This window comes from Silene latifolia, chromosome 8, assembly GCF_048544455.1.
Source record: "Silene latifolia isolate original U9 population chromosome 8, ASM4854445v1, whole genome shotgun sequence".
Classification (NCBI taxonomy): domain Eukaryota; kingdom Viridiplantae; phylum Streptophyta; class Magnoliopsida; order Caryophyllales; family Caryophyllaceae; genus Silene; species Silene latifolia.
In genome coordinates this window covers 19,182,021-19,200,554 of record NC_133533.1, presented here as the reverse complement: position 1 = coordinate 19,200,554, position 18,534 = coordinate 19,182,021, and the positions used below count along the sequence as shown (strand labels likewise).

General features: G+C 37.0%; 2 protein-coding genes and 1 long non-coding RNA gene across 5 annotated transcripts; all 3 read right to left on the bottom strand.

The window, feature by feature from the left end:
- Nucleotides 1-3,263: 3,263 nt before the first annotated feature.
- On the bottom strand, nt 3,264-4,403 carry LOC141594188 (uncharacterized). Its single transcript, XR_012522040.1, has 4 exons — nt 4,089-4,403; nt 3,670-3,992; nt 3,529-3,573; nt 3,264-3,412 (listed from the first exon to the last, which is right to left on the bottom strand). It is a non-coding gene; the product is annotated as an uncharacterized LOC141594188 (long non-coding RNA).
- A 3,427-nt stretch (nt 4,404-7,830) lies between these two features.
- On the bottom strand, nt 7,831-16,162 carry LOC141596548 (SKP1-like protein 21). 3 transcript variants are annotated; one of them, XM_074416751.1, is made up of 10 exons: nt 15,940-16,162; nt 14,308-14,523; nt 13,336-13,585; nt 12,949-13,140; nt 12,752-12,862; nt 12,562-12,640; nt 11,532-11,632; nt 11,284-11,438; nt 10,255-10,382; nt 7,831-8,295 (listed from the first exon to the last, which is right to left on the bottom strand). In XM_074416751.1, the coding sequence occupies exons 2-9, from the start codon at nt 14,340-14,342 to the stop codon at nt 10,280-10,282; spliced, it is 1,026 nt and encodes a 341-aa protein (XP_074272852.1). In that variant the 5' UTR covers nt 14,343-14,523; nt 15,940-16,162; the 3' UTR covers nt 7,831-8,295; nt 10,255-10,279. The 3 variants fall into 3 exon arrangements, with proteins under 3 accessions (XP_074272852.1, XP_074272853.1, XP_074272854.1); XM_074416752.1 differs by having other exon boundaries at nt 14,308-14,526; nt 15,940-16,122; XM_074416753.1 differs by lacking the exon at nt 7,831-8,295 and adding an exon at nt 9,673-9,791 and having other exon boundaries at nt 15,940-16,123.
- Nucleotides 16,163-16,562: 400 nt separating this feature from the next.
- LOC141594187 (uncharacterized) lies at nt 16,563-17,936 on the bottom strand. Its single transcript, XM_074414355.1, has 5 exons — nt 17,849-17,936; nt 17,636-17,777; nt 17,313-17,479; nt 17,107-17,227; nt 16,563-17,018 (listed from the first exon to the last, which is right to left on the bottom strand). The coding sequence occupies exons 2-5, from the start codon at nt 17,726-17,728 to the stop codon at nt 16,881-16,883; spliced, it is 519 nt and encodes a 172-aa protein (XP_074270456.1). The 5' UTR covers nt 17,729-17,777; nt 17,849-17,936; the 3' UTR covers nt 16,563-16,880.
- Nucleotides 17,937-18,534: the final 598 nt, after the last annotated feature.

Genomic DNA, 18,534 nt, shown 5'->3' with positions numbered 1-18,534 from the left:
TCGGTATACCAAACACCCCCAAAAGAGTCTAGTACGAACGATTCAACACCAAACAGCAGGTGTACTGTCAAAGTGTCAATATTGGTCCGCTCCCACAAGCATAAAAGTACAGTTACTGAAAGCAACAAAATTTTCGGAAATAAAGAACCAGGGAGTGATGAAACGGCACAACGGATTTCAAATTTTGGGGCCACATTCATCAACTTATTGCCAAAATATTGGGTAAATACCATTTTCATCCTATATTGTCAAACTTTGTGATGACCAACATCGAATATACTACCATCAAATTGCTTCAAAAGTACTATCATTACATCATATTATTATTCTTATTTTTAATGAATGTATTTTCAAAGAATTACTGGTTCCAAGTTCAGATTCGTAAATAACCAACTCCAAACGGAGGGAATAACAATATGATTAATAAGAGCAAAAAAAAACAAGTAGTCTATTTACTCTAGTATCTACTTGCCTTTCCTGCAAGCCCTGTTTGGGACCAACACCAAGCACGAATGTGACCATGGTGATTACCGATGTATCACATGATAGTCATCACAAGTGAGGTTCCTGAAGGGACATAAAAGCTCAGGAGTTAACATCATGAAAGTAAAGCAATATACCTCCATCGGTAACGTTGGAACAAGAAAGAAAGGGGTGAATGCGTGGAACATGTCACTTAAATAAATTGCCTCCACCTTAAGGCCTCTTAAGAGATATGTATTTGGCAACAGATTTGGGCGTCTCTCATACACAAACATGCTAATGCTAACAGACCAGAAAGGCACACACCATCTTCTAATCAGTAGAAAAATTACCCAACTATATCAACAAGCAAGTATAAATGTAAAAACTTTACAAAACAAAGGTAAAAGTACCTTTGAATAGAGATCAGCTGCAAGAGTATATGTGCGGGCGGACCACAACTGGACCAACAAATAATTAATTTGCATCACTTTCAAAACTAACAAACAACAATAAGTAAACTACAATTAAATTCTGATAGTAACACTAATCAGCATAATAATAGGTTACTCCAATACTCCCAGTAAGACCAACAGTTTCGAAGGTGACACAAATGCACTAATAATTTAGATGAAAAAGATGTGTCCCACCTTTCTAAAGGAGTTGTAAGGGAATAAATCACCTAACACTGCATTTTTCAACTGGGAGAATTGTGTATATATACACAAAGGCCATGAGGCCTTACCACACACCCTTCTTTTCAAGTACAAGAAGCCTTACTTTGCAACCCCTCCTTTTTTCCTTAATTTAAAACACCACATGGTCATAAACATGGCTCTCCTCCAACAATCTTTTTTTTTCCTGTGACCCTTACTACACTCTAGTGTACACAACCTACTAACTAACAACGTATAAGACACGCCTAATCCTCGAGCCCAAACAAAAGAACAAAGCGAACAAAATAGGGACACTCCCAAAAAAAACAAAAAAACAAAAAAAAAATGATAAGGTTGTGTACCTGAGTTACGAGGTAGCAAGGGAGACCAAACTGGAGGAGACGCTGATATAGCCTGGTGAGTGATGAGGAGTCAGTGGAATTTGAATTTGAGAAAAACAGAATAGGGCTCCTAAACTTTAATTAAACCACAATCAAACAAAGACAATACCACAAAAACTAAAGAAAATAAGGAAAACTAAAGAAAATAAGGGGAATTTGAAAAGAAGTACCAGACCTGCAGAAATTATAAATTAATGCCAAGGAAATGATGTTTCTTAGCATTCATAATCTCAGCAACATCCCTGCAAGACAGATGATAACATTAATACTAAAATCAAATATGTTGGGGATTTAACTTTGAAGACCAAGACCCTCACACCATCTTTGGTTTACTGAATGGTGATGATATTTTAAGAAGACTTGGATAATAATAAAAGGTAAAAGGTGTGGGAGGAGGTGGCGGCTTCAAATTCAGAATGAGGGATAAACTTCAAGGGAGCAAAACGCAAATTTGATATACCAACGAGAGATTTTCAGAAGGAGGGTAGTAGTGGTAAGCTTTAAATTTGATATACCAATCAGAGATTTTCAGAATGAGGGATAAACTTACCACTACTACCGCAGCCATTAGGATCACCGTACCAGGACAAACAAAATGATGGATGATTGATCCTAAAACAATCACCCAGAAAATTGGAGAATCCGTTAATACACGCAACTTACTATCGACAACCTGCTGTATTAGGCAAACAAAATGATGATCAATTATCCAATCATTTCTAAAAAGAAGCAGTAGAGTCAGCAATAACGGTGGTAATGATGATATTACCTTCACTTATCTCAGATTCATGGACTCTTCCCAGGAATAGTACTTTCTCTCCATCTTATAGCGACCTACGAGAAAGATTGATGTCAGAGCATTATCAGTTATGGACTAACCGTATTTGATACCCTTGGGCCTCAAGATCCAAAAGGGTAGATGATGGAGGCACCCGGAAACAAAAGGTCATGTTCTTCCAAGGAAAATCCTCATGTCAAGGATGTCAATAACTTGAGAGCTATTTGTGAAACAGAGTCTAACGTCTAATAGACACCACAAGGAGCCACGATAAAATAAAATTAGCAGGGTTACTTTTGCTAATTAAAATAAACAAACGAAGCAATTGTTGTTACGGCCAACTGGCCAAGAACCTTTTGGACTCTGGGAAAAAAAAAAGAGTCGTAGGCCATAGGTCTATTTCCAATCCCAGATGGCAGCACACGGCAGTACCCTAAGCACATTTTAAAATATATTTTCAAAATGAGACCCGACCACATAATCAAGTAACCAAAAGAACAATTCAACCGAGCAGTGTGTTGAAATGGACAAGTAAACACGCACCTCATAGTCCAAAGGAAACCAGCAACAAAGCCATTGTTGTTAACGATAAAAACCCTCCTGTGAAAGGAAAAGCAACTGGAGGCGTAGGTCATGCTCCAAATTTCAATCCCAAATAGCAGTCCACAGCAGTAATCTACGGACAGATTGTTTAAAAAGGTAACAAATGAGACCCAACCACGTAATCGGGTAATCATAGGAACAATTGAACACTACCATTGGGTTAAAAGTTGACATATAATCACGCACCTGATAGTTCAAATCCAACCCGAACGTAATAAGTAAAGAATCCTTCAAAGCCTATTTTTTTTTGTAAATCCTAAAAGGAAACACAGAAAATGCCGAGTTAGTTCACCCCTAAAACCGCAAGACCAAAACGCTTACTATGTTCAAATGAACCATTGTTTACGTCAACAACAGCTTTAACCCATCAGGAGCATGTAAATCAACTCCAGCTCAGTTCTATGGACATAACTCGAACTTCATGAACCACGAAATCACAATGCCAGTAACCTTCGCTAGTTTGTTAGAAGTAACCTTATTTCTCTCCAACTGCAGGACTACGGCCATAAGTCCTGTACAAGGAAACAACAACCACAGGAATGAGGGACCCGTACAATAACAACATCAATAGGTCAGTAAAAAAACTATGCCTGTACAAAAAAAAACAGGGAGGACAAGCGCAAATCACCTTCAAGGAGAGGCATGTTGGAAATTGGCCTACTAAAGCCAGGCCCTGAAAAATCTCAAACGATTAAAGCAATCACATCGGGGATGGAACACAACAAGCATAGGTAAAAACATCAACAAAGTTGTCAGAACCACTAATAACCTTTAAGAAGAAGGTAGAATCAACTGCAGGGCCACCCCACGTCCAACTTTCCAAGCCAGTTAGTCGGCTCCTGGTAATTCAATGCACAATTAAATCAATAAAAAAAAAACAATATGATATCCTGACCACGTAATTAATTTTCACAATGAACAAAGCAACATGGATGATGAATTGAAAGGAACCAATATACACGTAGTTCATTGGGCAAAGCAAATAGGAACATCAATAGAAGATACACCTTCTGTAACTCTGGACTTTAAACAAAAAAAAGGGAGGCTTCCAAGGAGAGGCAGCTTGAGAACCACTCAACCAACGCTGCAAGCCTGAAAACATCCAACATTTACAACAACCACATTAAACCGAAATTACAGCAACCATTATTAAATATCAACAAAACCGTCGCCGTTTCCGCTAATAACCTTTCAGAGGAAGCCAAAACGACTGAAACCTTGGCCTATTATCCAGATCCCAACCCCAGGTTGTTGCAGCTTCAGAAGTCCCAGCATACTAATAAAAAAGAAAAAAATAAGGTACACATTAACACTGAAAAATGAAATAAAATGGACAAATAAACAACTAACTTTATGTTCAAAGAAAATCAGAACACAATTAGTAACATAACCCCAAATACACTATAATAAAACACAACAGAAGCTACCACCTCTTCAGCGATCACGCGCAATTAAACTCAAAGTTACTCCAGTAAAGTTAAAATCTAATTAAGCAAGAAAAACTAACCATACGGTGGCCAAAACATTTATAAAATGAAGAGAGAGCGGGTGATTGTTGAGCAGTGTTTGTTGAGGGAGAAGCGGTGCCAAACTGTGACAAGCGCTTGTTTAATATGTAACTTGACATAAATCGTGGCCAAAAGGTTAATCTACCACTGCTTGAGTCTGGTGGTTGTTGAGCAGTGTGTACAAGAAAGAGTGGTGAGGTTCAAAAGGGATAGTAGCCTTCAAAAAGAGATCGGTCTAGGATTTTCCGATGAAGTCAAGCTAGTTCTCGGAATTACCTTGATACTGCTGAGTGCTGACCCTTTAGCAGAAAACTTTCCCTGCATTGCCTGTGTCAGTTCTGCTTGAAGAATTTGTGGTGCAGTGCCCAACAAACGTTGACATGTTCTAGTTCAAGATTACATGTGAGTACCGTCTTCTGTAAACTGTTCATTTGCTACCAGTTTTTTGTTCATCTTGAATAACTGGGAGTGCCACTGAAAAGTTATTGTTCATCAAACTAATTAGACATCACTGAGCAGAACCAAACGCTGGCCACGCTCGGTAAACCATACGGTGTGCTAAAATCTAATTCAACACAGCGCCCATATCGGGAAACACAACATCCGGATCACACACGAAATGATGAATTAACAATTCCTAACTTTACATGAAAGGATGAATTTACAATTCCTTATTTCTAAACTAAAATCTGAAGCAGCTAAACTAATGATAACCACAATAATAACAACAATAATTAAACCCACATGACGGAAGATCGGGAAGCACAACAAGCATATCAGATGAATTCAATTCCTAACTGCACACAAAATGATGAATTTACAATAATAACAACAATAATTAAACCTACAGAACGGAAGATCGGGAAGTACAACAAGCAGTTCGCACAGTGAGCGATGAATTCACAATTCGTGTGCAGTTAGGAATGATGAATTAACATTTCCTAAACCCTAAACTAAAATCTGAAGGCGTAAATCACAATAGAGCAAACGCAACAACACATTAACAACATAACAATCAATTACAACGGTAAAAGAACGCAATAAGCGTGAAATAAGCAACAAAGAATAGTATTTTGATATTCGAAGTAAATACCTAGGTTTTACTGATGCATGCCGACATTTGTGCGAGAAACCAAAATGGATGAGAAGAAGCGGCCAAGAGAAATGGCAGGTTGAAGAGGGAAGTTTGTGGTTGTGAGTTAAAGGAGAAATGGAGGGAGGAGATCTCTAAGGAAGATCCAACGGTAGGAGGATCACTTGCTCAATGACTATTCATCGCTACAGTATAGTAAGTTCTCTCTTTTATAAGGGTTAGGGATTGAACTGAAGCCCAATATTTAATTCCAAATGACCAATTAAATGTTAATATAAACATTTAAGTCATAAATATTACTCCCTCCGTACCAGATCAAAGGTACGTACCATACCAAAGGTAACATTCCTTATTTGGCCCACAACATTACCAAGTTATCCTTATACTCATTTGATATTTACACAAAATGTCATTACATACCCCACCTACCAACCCACCATTAAACCCACAATTACATACCCCACCTATTTTTCCCCTCTTTACCCTTACTTTTTCCTAAATATTCCATTATTCCCTACGTTACCTTTGGTGTGGTACGGAGGGAGTATTAAAATATTACTATTTATGCATTATATTTTAACAATTAGTCTTGCTGAAGACGGGTCGGAGCAAGTGACGGATAATGCAACTCACAAAACGGATAGGGGCACAAGGTGGGGGCACCCCATGCGCTTCCCTCTCTCCTCTATTTGGGTCATTTATGAGGGAAAATGGTATCCGTCACTCTTAAATGACGGATACGTGCCGTCACAAATGAGATTTTGTGATATTTTAAATATTAATCACAAAGATTACTAGTTTTAATGCTTTTAAACACATAACTTTGAACATCATTTAATTTAAAAATAACTTTTTCAATATGATTGTTTAATTAGGTAAAGTAAGCAATAAATATGAATTAATTCCTATGAAAAAAAAAAAGATATTTCATTTAAAAATTGTAAATAAAAAACATCAAAAATTATTTTAACCCATTTTTTGACCCCCAAATCCACGACCCTACCTGTATTCAGTATCACCCATCAGTTCTTAGAGCAAGTCTAATGGTAAGCTAGTTCCTACTAGCTTACCTTTGCCATATTAAATTTCAAAATTTTTGAGCTAACAATGCATTCCAATGGTTTAGTTTAATTTTTCATTAGCCAGATTGGACCCACATTTTAAGATACTAACTTTTTATTGGTTGTTTCCTTGTGATATGTCCATTTAAACAAATTTAAGCAACTAACATAATGAAGCTAGTTGCTTAAACAAAGCTAATCTATATGGACATTTCCAATAGTTTGGCTATTAGCTTGCAATTTTAAAACATTGCAAACAAGTCCATAAGTCAAACCATTGGACTTGCTCTTATACGTCCCAAGCGGTATTACCGTGACTAGTTATTTAAGTTTTAAAGTTTATCTTTAATTAATAACTACTCCCTCCCATCCAAACCAAAGGTAACATGGGATGGGGCACTGTTTTAAGAAAAAATGAAAAAAGTAAGGGTAATATTGGAAAAATAGTAGGCCCACTTACACTTTAATTGAAAGAGAACCACAAATATAATGCCATTGTATGTAAATAATAAGGGTATGTGGGGGGTTTTTAGTAATATTTTTTACCAAAAAAGGAATGGGTAGTTTGATTTAGATGGTCCGAATAAGGTAAGTGTTACCTTTGATTTGGATGGGAGGGAGTATATCTGACGAAAAATAAAAAGTCTAATCCGAGAACAAAGGTTTGTATGTTGCAGCCTTCCATTCCACCATTCGTCCATCAAATTTTATTTTCCCGTCTTAGATTAGGTCCAGGTCTAGGTCGGACAGATGCTCAGAAATTCTATCCATTACAACACTTGTTTCAACCGAAAATGCCATTAACAAAACCTGTGTGTTGTACATGATCCTTAGATCGGATCATCACCTGAACATGAGTGATTTGTATCGAACTATTCCACTAGGGAAAGGAAACTGCACAGCTTATGGTTATGATCATACACAATCAACTGCCGGCTTGAGCCGACGACATAGGTCGACTCATGTTTAATTTTTGGCCCACGGACAAGCATTAGACGGGATAGTGGGCTAGACCTTTGTAATTTTCTCAAAATGTCTTGTCCATACCCTCTTATTTGGCGGGCAGGATGGGCCACGTCACTTACCAGACAACCCACGAACTGCTCTAGTTATGACTTTTGATCAACATATTGCAATTTGCAACACAAAATAATACAACTAAAGTGATGTTATGAGAGTAGGATGTTCTCCGTAAAGAGCTATAGTAGAATATAATTATTATGATTATCAAGGCATATTTACATAAATAGCCCAAAGTACCAGGGGGATACACGAACTGAAGTCGACATTGTTAAATCCTTTATTCGTTGTTACATTTCGTGTTATTGAATATAAAAAAACTAGCTAATTATGCCAGACAAAAACTCAACAATTTTCTTTTTTTTTTATTAAAAAAATCCCGCAAAAATTACAATAAATTACCTCAACAAAATTTGGAACCTAATGTGACTAAAAAAGAATGGACAATACATCAAGGTGAAAAAATCGAAATTGAAACTGAAAAGAGATTGAAGAGAAGAGGCTTTATCACTTTCAATGTCGCCTCGTGTCCAACTTATTGCTCCGTTCACGCAGCAATAACCGCTGGTATTCAACTTATTACCTGTGTGGCCAACCTGGCCTCATGTCTGGAGCACGCATCGTGCTTTATGTTCTATGCAAGTACATATTGCTCCACCGATTATAGCAACTAAAATCGCCCACATTCCATGGAATTCTCCACCCTTCTCTCCCTGCACAATTTATTATAAATCATACTGTTAGCTTGGGATTAACAAATTCATAACACCAACTATACAAATAGCTCACCACTGGCGAAGAAAAAGATAATCAGTAATTTCTTATCCATATACTCGTTTTGTCCATAACAATTCTTCGATAGGATGAATAGCCTATGACCATCCTAAAATGAGCAGAAAAACATTACCCCGAGGCTTTTTATTAGGGTTATTGTTAATGGGCAGAGTTAGACGGAGATGTGGCTCACAGAATTAAAGCGGGATGATTGAAATGGAAGAGTGCTTCACGGTTTCTATGCGATAAAGATATGCCCAAAAGATTAAAGGGAAAATTTTATCGCACGGCAATTAGGCATGCCTTACTTTACGGTTCCGAGTGTTGGGCCGTGAAACATTGTCACATTCAAAAGATGAGTGTGGCGGAGATGCGCATGTTGAGGTGGATGAGCGGACATACAAGGAAAGATCGGTTAAGGAATGAGGTGATTAGGGAAAAGGTAAAAGTGGCGCCAATAGAGGACAAGATGATGGAAAACCGACTAAGATGGTTTGGTCATGTGAGAAGGAGACCTATGGACGCACCGGTTAGGAGGCTGGAGACTTGGAGAACAGAAAAGGTCCCTAGAGGTAGAGGAAGACCGAGACAGACATGGTTGAGAGTGATAGAGCACGATATGAGATTTCTGGGGCTTGAGGAGAGTATGGTGACGGAGAGGGCACAATGGAGGGAAAGGATACATGTGGATTTTTAATATTTGATGTTTTTTTTTGACATATTTAGCGTTTTTTATTTAATTTAAAGAAATTAAATTATTTATTCTTCTCTCCTTTATTACACTTTTTTACCAACCACTTTCTTATAGATTTTACTTTGTTCATTCCGGATCCTTAATTCTATTTCGGTTTTTAAAAATCGTTTTAATCTTCTCTCTATTTAAATTTTAAGTTTTTATAAAAGAAATCCGGAATTCGATTTTAAAACCCCTAAGTTTACCTTGACTTTCCATTACATTTTCGTTCTTCCTTTTTGTTTTTCATTTTTCCTTTTTTTATTCGCATTTTGAGGCGTGCGTTCACCCATGGACGGTTCAAAAGGATGATTCATGTCAGCCAACCCCAAATCATTTTGGGATTAAGGCTCTGATGTTGTTGTTGTTGTATTGTTAATGGGCTGGTCTCATGATATGAAACATTCTTATAAACAATTTGTCTTGTTGATATAAGTGGCCACTGACCAACCCAGCCGCGTTCTAGTCTTTTAGTCTTTGCGAATATCCAGGTCACTGAAGAGTTAGCCAGAATATGTAGAGTGAAAACTACAGAAATCCAGAAAAACTATCACCACATGTGTATTAGATGAAGTAGGGAGTGCGTTGACGTTTTGAACGACTTTTGTATCCCTTGAAGATGGAAGGTTAATGTAATTATTCTTACAAACGCAGGAGCTTAAATTCTGAGGATGTTGGCCACGTGTACTGAAAAGCAGCACCCTGCAGAAAGAGGTTCTATGGTTCAACTTCAGTTCAACTATCAAGTTTCTCACGGAGTCTCCACTAAACTCACTGATGGTAAATAATTCACTATTTTCCTTGATTTTCTCTCTTACAACAACGACATTACACCTTTGCCTCAACGGATCCCACTGGTGAGGAGGGTTGTCTCATTGGCTATTATGCATTTTTACATCTTCGTTAGAGACATAAAAGTTATTTTTGGACGACTCCTACTGAAACATATGCCCTAAAATACTACGAGTAAAAAGCATCAACATTCTTGGAACAGTGGTACTACATGATACAAGAAGAATAGAGTTTAAGTGAATAATGTTTGCTTTATTCCATCATGTTTTACAGCCAGCTAGTAGTGACTTTCTTGCAGTAAATTTTCAAAGTTTGTCACCAGTAATATAAGAGATATAGCAGTTAAAGATAGATATTTTGAAGATGAACTTACGTGTCTCCATGCAGGATCATCACCACTAATGAATAAAGCTACTGACTTCTGTTCTAGATCCGTAGAGTAGCTCACGCATTCTCTCGGACCACTTTAGATTCAGCCTCCGGGCAAAATCTTCTACCTCCCTGAGCTCATCATGTTGATACACGACACGCCGTATTAGCATAGGGATTAGAAAAACACTTTTCACGGACATTAATCAGTTATAGCGAAAATATGCATGTTCCGCAATAGATCACGTGGCAATTTTCTACAGCAAAATTCTACTTTGCACTCCCTCCTATTCTGAGTCATCTTCCATTCTTCCCTATTACCTTTTTTGACTAAGTCACCTTATCTTCCCTATTTCCTAATTTGGACATGTTAATTATACACAACGAACTAAAACACCCTCACACGGTCTCCTCCTCTACAAGACCACAATTTTCTCCTGCCTACACCATCAAACCTTATCCCCCACCAAACCCCAGCACCAAGCCCCCAACCCACGACCAGCCACTACCCTTACATTTCCGACCACCACCAGTATACCTCTCGCCAGCGACAAGCCGACAACCACAAAAACAGTATCCTTTAAAACTTTCCTCATTTTCCCCTGAAACTACCGCTCTTGCTCTAGAAACGCCCCACTTCTTCATGCCACCATTTAAAAACCAACTCTAAACCACAAAAAGGGATTCGTTTTAGAATTGGGTGCTGTTCTAGAGGTGGTGGATGGGCATTTCTGGGGTGAGAAGGGTGTTTTGAGGAGATGGGTGTTGTTACAGAGTGGTGGGTGGGCGTTTCCATGGGCGGGGAGGGTATTTTGAGGTGGCGTAAGTGGGCAAGGGAGGAGATTAAGGAGTTTGGTCTGTGTTGGTCAAGTGGTTGGTGGTTGTGGCAGGGTACCAGTGGATGGGTGGTGAAGGTGCAGGGGGAGAGCCTGCGAGGCATGTGGGAGTAGTTGGAAATGTGATGTTAGATGGGTAACTTTCACATTTTTCTTAGTCCAAATCTGATTAAGAAGGGGGTGGTTTTAAAACAAACCTGTCAATTTGTTCCTTTATAGTAGGATCAATGTCATCATCGCCATCATCTAAGCTTCCATCAACAGAAAAGCCATCATCCAAATCCGATAACTCTCGTCGTACACTGGCGCTAGGATCAGCATTAGACTCTTCAGAATTGTTATCCTTGGTATCCTATAACATTGCACAAAATTATTTTTAACGATTTCATGAATTTCAAAATTAAGTTGATGAATGGTACAAAGTGGAGAAATCAAAAGCACAAACCTTGTGATTTTCAACCCCATTACTTGAAGGATAGTTCTTAGAAAGATCCTTCCTCCTTCGATGTTTTTTCTTGTTCTTGGATGTTTTGGGCATTTTATTATCTGAGGTATGCAAATAAATTGTCAAGATGTCTCGTCAGTGGAACAAATTTAAAAAACAAAAATAAAAATCAATTAGGGATTAAAAATGGGATTCTCAATTTATTAGGGAAGGGGTACATACAAGAGAGACACGGGTAATAGATATCAAGCACGCAGAAGGGACACACAGGTAGGTAGATGTAACACGCTCACAGAAACGACAAACAGGTCATGCAGAATGCATCAGACAAAGCCAACATATCTTTCCAAATCAAAGACATGTTTTTGGCCGCGTCAAGGCACTTTGATTAAAAATATACAATAAAATATGCAAACTGTAGATATAAAAAATTAAATGAAACACCATCATTAAAAGAGCACTTGGATGTTCTTAACAAAACGAAGTACTAGTTTGCAATTAGATAATTGACCCAATACTTCCAGTCGAGATGGAAGTTTACAGTTTATACAGGTAAAGTGGGGTGTAACTAACTAACAAAAGATACCATTGTTAAGTGATCCAAATTGATGCTGACCATCCTGACACTGTCAGGAAACAAGAGGACCGTATAACAATCAACTTACTCTATTAAAGATGATACAATTTAACTTTATGTGCAAGGTCCCTCTGGTACTACTGTTACAGAACACACTCTGGTGACGCAAAATTGTTATTTTGCATATGAACATTGACCTAAGTATTCTGAAAACTGCTGATTTTTTATTTATCTTTTTGCGGTTTTTCAGAACTCTCCGTAATTTTCTTTAGTATTTTCTAATGGTAGACTGGAAACAAAGTTCCCAATTTGTCATTTTCGCAAGACCCAAATATGTCTTTATCTATCCCATGCAGTGCAACATTCACAAGTTCACATCAATAATGATATGGCAACTTCTATAATTCAAAACGCAGTCTACCATTGAAGAAAGAGCACAGTAGATGCACATACCTTCATCGCCTCCATTTATAAATGACAATAAATCATCAACAGAGCGATCATCAACATGCATTTCCTCGGCTTCGGCTGTCTGAGACAAAGAGACCCAATATCAACAGAACCAATATCAACACCGTTAAGTAAACAGCTCACCACAATATATTTTGAAGTGACAATATAAACAAAATCTTCAACAGTGTACCTTCAATTTTTCTCTCTCTTTCAGCTCTTTCCGCCTCTTTGCATACAACCGGTTCAAAAGTCTGATTCTGGGATCATCAGTCATGTTTCGCAAAGGTTCCAACTTCTCCTCCTAAAACAATCAAGTCTGCATTAACATGATAGACAAGATAAAGCGGCCATGTCAAGAACTCACACAATTTTGCGAGCATCAGAAACCTCTGTAAGATCATCAGGCAAACAGAATATCTCACGTATCTCCTCCGGAGTTTTTCCTTCGATCATTCGTGCAAGCGCACGGCTTGTTAGTTCAACCAAAGGCTTCAGCTGCAGGCTATCAGCAGCAGATGCCAACTCACAGAGTCTCTTGGTATCCATACGTATAAATTTCTCATCGAAAGACTTCCGTTCCTGGGGGAAAAGGCATATATGTAAAATATTGGATTATACTTGCTATACATAAGACTGGATAATTTTACTTGGGTACTAAAAATAAGTCCACTTTACTAATTCAAGAACTGATGAGCAAAAAGGACCATGTTCCTCAAAAGCCAATGAAAAAGCACGTTTTAAGAATGCACAATATCTCCTCGAAGTAGGGCAAACCTTATTAGAATGTCCTGGCACTTGATGAAAGCGACAATAATCAAGAATCAAACTTAGCATAGCGGGATTAACTCTTTGCGGTAAACATATTGCATGACTCTTGGATGTTCCCTTTCCTGCATGTATTTCATGACATATGACGGGACAAAACATTGCTACCTCTTGTTCAACTTGTTGAAGTGAACCATCAACTGTCTGAAGCCATATGTAAGACTTCATGATGTGAGCGTAATAGTTTGAAGCAGGTAAACTGTCAAACATTCATAAAACACATTAAGTTAGGGACGATGACGCCAATGACGTGGTATATAATAGTCCCTCCCATTCATCAGAGTCTTTACATTTTCTTTTTTCGGTATGTTCAAAAGTCGTTACGTTTCTTTTTTAAGTCACACGCATGTAAGATCCTAAAAATTCACACCAAAAGTAAATGTAAAGAATCTGACGAGTAGGAGGGAGTAGTTCAAAAACATGATACAGTTTCCAAGAACGAAGCGCGAAGTTTTAGAACATTTATGGGGCTGTACAGTACTAAGAACCTCTTCGCACATTTTCACAACTCTCTGCCAGTGATAACTTGTACCTCATCTCTTCACATCCAGAATATCATTGGTTTGGCTAAAACATACAGGGTTCAAACCAGACACATGTGACTACCACTGACTACAAGTCTAATGACATGAACAAGATAACTTGCTAATTCACTCCACTCCTAGGCCACAAAACAGACTCCTCTTACGTTATCTAAGCAAGGCCAAAAAAATTGCATTAGACAGAACTAACTTCATATTTTTATTAGCTACCTTCCCAACTACAAAATAGCCACAGAATTACAGTTCAGACAATACATAAAAAAACATTGACAATTGGCTAATATTTTGTCCAAATTGAGGAAGATGAGTGTCAATCATTAGATCCATGATATCATAAATGAAAATAAATGAAATGGCAATAGGGATTTACCCAACATACCTCGATTTAGATTCCACCACATCCAGTTCTGACATTTGATTCTGAGTATCAAACCGACGATTAAAAATCAAAACTTGGCCTCTTTGTCACGTGCGATTCCACCAAATCAAAAGGATGATGATTTGTTTAGTCCCAGAAAAGATAACCTGGGCTAACTAAAAAGTCCTCACGGCTGGGCAATAGGCAAGGAGCTCAACTAGGGTGATGCTAAGCACGCTGCTGATAAACATTGATGAAGTGACATGATTAGGAAATAGCAAACAAATTTGATAGAGCCAAGAGGGCTAGAATTACAACTTACAACTAACTAAGTTGAAGACAGCAGCTATTTGTAACGCTGGCAAGAGCTAAATCAAATTGCCCAAAACCCAACCAGATTGAACCCAAAATTTTGGTGAACCATAACCAATCCAGCCCAACCCGACCCTATGACCAAATCGATAATGATACAACCCTATTTTCCACAACCCACATCAAAACCACCCAAGATAACCCTTGATCCAATAATGACTCAACCACATCGATGAGAATTAGTTTAATAATGATACATAAAAGGTATACACAATACCTGATATTTAGCTTTATAATTTTACTTTGGAGACAATATAAATGGACACTCTAATAACCTAAACATGAAGTTATCACTCAGAAATTTGAAACACTAAACAATGTTTGCTAATAGCACGAGTCGACAATAACCCGGACCCAATTGAACTCGACGTACAAATTGAACAAGCCGATTTCCATTGATAAACTAATACCTCTTATGGTCCCTAAAACCACTACATGTCTAAAACGAAACCCTAACTCAATAACTCTGTGAGAGAGAAGCAGTAAGGGTGATGTTATGTTGCCAAGGCTGAATTAACTAACAGAACTAACCTACCTCGCGATGAACTACAAACTACGCCCAAAACTCAACCAACCGAAGTATTCAACACATCAAATTCATTTCAAGAAACATCTTAATCTTAAGATCAATATATCTCGCTTCGAATTAACTAGCAAAAAGAAAGATAAAACTAAATCAACAAACTCCACGCCATTTTTCATCATCATTCACAAAAAAAATCCAGATTAGACTGCCACCTAAATTAAACACATTTCAAATCTACACAACATAAACCTAAACCTAAAAAATTAACACACAAAATCATCACAAATCAATATCTCAATAATTAACATATTTCAAATCCACAGAACATGAAATCAACCTAAACCTAATCCGAATATCAAATTCATAAATTCAAATTAAACTACCAAAACAACAAATTCAAATACAAAAATAACATCACAAATCAAAACCTCAACCTGATTAACTCATTTCAAATCCACACAAAATGAAATTAAACCTAATCCTAAACATCAAATTCATAAATTCAAATTAAACTATCAAATAAACATCACAAAATGAAAATGAAAATGAAAATGAAAATGAAAATGAAGATCTAAACCTAATTAACACATTTCAAATTCAAACAACATGAAATTAAACCTACACCTAAACATAATCCTAAACATCAAATTCATAAATTCAAATTAAACTACCAAAACAACAAATTGAAACACAAAAACAACATCAAAGAAATCAAAATCTAAACCTAATAATCATCAATTAACAAAATAGAATACCTAACGGAGAAGAAGAAGATGACGAAGACGGCGGCGAACGGAGAACGAAGAAGAGAGAGAAAAACGAAGAAATGAAGAGAGAGAAAATCGAAGGAAGGGGAAACATAGAAGACAATGTACGGCTAAGGATATCAATGGCGTCAGGGTTTTCTCTCTCCTTCACCCTTCAACCCTCCGCTTTTTTTCTTTTTTCTATTTAATTAAATTAACTTTATTTAATTTCGGAAATTGCAAGTTTTTTTTTCCAAGGGTCTAATTGTAAAAGGCGTATGTAAAAGAGTAAAATCCGTATGTGAAAAAGCACAACCCTTAAAATTAATTAATTGGTCAGTATAAGATTAGGTTATTAATTTTAGATGTGTGATTAATTTGTTAAATTACTCTTAATCTAGTTAGCTACTACCTTCTTATCAAACCAGATGTATCGATCGCCAGTCAGGTAAAGATATCAATAGTACGCGACAAAGGTCAATGTCCGTCCACAATGAACATCTTACATGAAAAATACCAAATGGACATTTTAGACGTGTTGAAGCACTTAGAAAATCTGCGTAGGCAAGTGAAATGACATACGATGAAACGGAAAAGAAAGAAAAATTATTATACGATACACAAAAACGATATTTTACAATTGGCAGTTAATGCCATGGTTTATTTATGCTTATGCTAGTTTACAAGGGCCACGCAGAAAACACAATTTACTATACAGCCCGATTTTACACACCTATGATACAAAAGCTAAAAAGCACACTACATATATTGTTTATAGTACAAACCGTTATATATACAATGGACGACTCCATACATATACTATAAAGTATAAGGCACACTATGTCATACATAAAGATGACGACAGGCTACACGAACGTGTTTTATTGAGTAATATTACATAAGGATGTACATTTTGGTAAGTACACGTCACTTTGTAAAAGAGCACTTCATCATGCAACTTCTTCGACATGTTGCGCACGAAACCTCAGCTGTCTAATAGCCTCTCCAATCTTATATGTAACCAACTTAATAGCAAACATACGGGTCTTGTTATTTTCGAGAAAATTTCCGATAAATGAACGATATTCCTATGCATACAAAGTAGTGAAATACATATTAGTAATGATTACTTTCCTCCGAAAAGATAATATGAAACGAAAAAAAATAAACAAATACCTCTAAGGAAAGTCCCGAAATTTGTTCAGTCGTTCGCTGTAGGATGGTTTCAGCAACTTCGTCAAACAGAGTCAGTTTAACGCAACCACTCTCATCTCTAAAGTTTATCTGAAGATAACATCTACGGAAAAATAATAATATGAATTACTATATTAATATTGCGTATATACGTCTACCAATTAATTGGCTATTTTGTATAGACTAACCTATAAACAGATGTGGCCATATGCGGAGCAGTAGCATGAAAACAATAAAAATGACTGCCTAGCTCGACTTCTGTTTTTTTCTTACACACATTACAGGACGTGTATACGCATCTGTCTTGATTAAGGACTTCTGTCAGACAACCCTTAATCCAAATTGTCAAACCTTCCTGAAATTTTTTTATTTAAAAAAAATTAAATTATTAGCTGAAAGACATCCATATTTACGAAAAAAATTTCTTTCACTGTGATGTAAGTGCTAACAACATATTAAAACAAAAAAATAACAAATAATTTACTGGAATCGAAAAAAGTCGTAGACTTACCTTTTGTAAGCAGAGTTCGGCAATTGGGATAAATATTCTCACAGTTTCACTTTCAGATTGATGAAATTGTGCAAATGTTTCTTCGGTATTCATCTGGAGACTTTCCTTTATGCGAGCTATTTCGTCTCTGTTGTCCTCCCCCCTAATTTAGTGGAAATCTTCAGATGACAGTTAACTTATGTACATAAAGGGAGTAAAAAAAAGTAGTCATACCATTGTCTTAGAACATGCGCTTCAGCGGTGTCAGGATTAAGGCGAATGGCCGAAAAAACCGACGAACTCCAACAACCTCCTGCGCACGTATTTTATAAGTAAACAAAAGTAAGAAGAAACAAAAAAAAATGAAGTTATAAATACCTCCATAAGGGAAAGACAAAACATTTGTAGCAAGAACTATAGGGAGCGAGTCTATGGTCTCAAAAATTCTTCGAGCTTCATTTGCAACGAAATCATGCCACATAGTAAACGTTGAAGGCCTCAAACTGAGATAATCGACAAATGTAACAACAGCTTTAAACTCAGAAAACCATGTACATAATTTAACGGTAGGAAAAAAAAATTATAACCTTCTATCAAGAAGAATGATATCACAAGCATCTAGCTCTCTGTCCGAATGCCTGGAATGCACTTTCCTTGGAGCACGTACATGAAGCGCTAAGCCCATAATGTCTGGCCAACAAATTAAAATTATAATAATTACAACATTCAAATTTTTTTTGGAGTGATTTAAAAAATGTTCATACCAAGCCTCCCAGAATGTCCAATGGAATCGATAGATGCATCAAGAGGCATAATATACGATCGAGGTCCTAAATCATTGCGTGGTAACTCAACAACTCTTGTTCGTGACTTAATGATCATCTGCCATCTTTGATCGCCTCTTCTAACATCTTCACGTA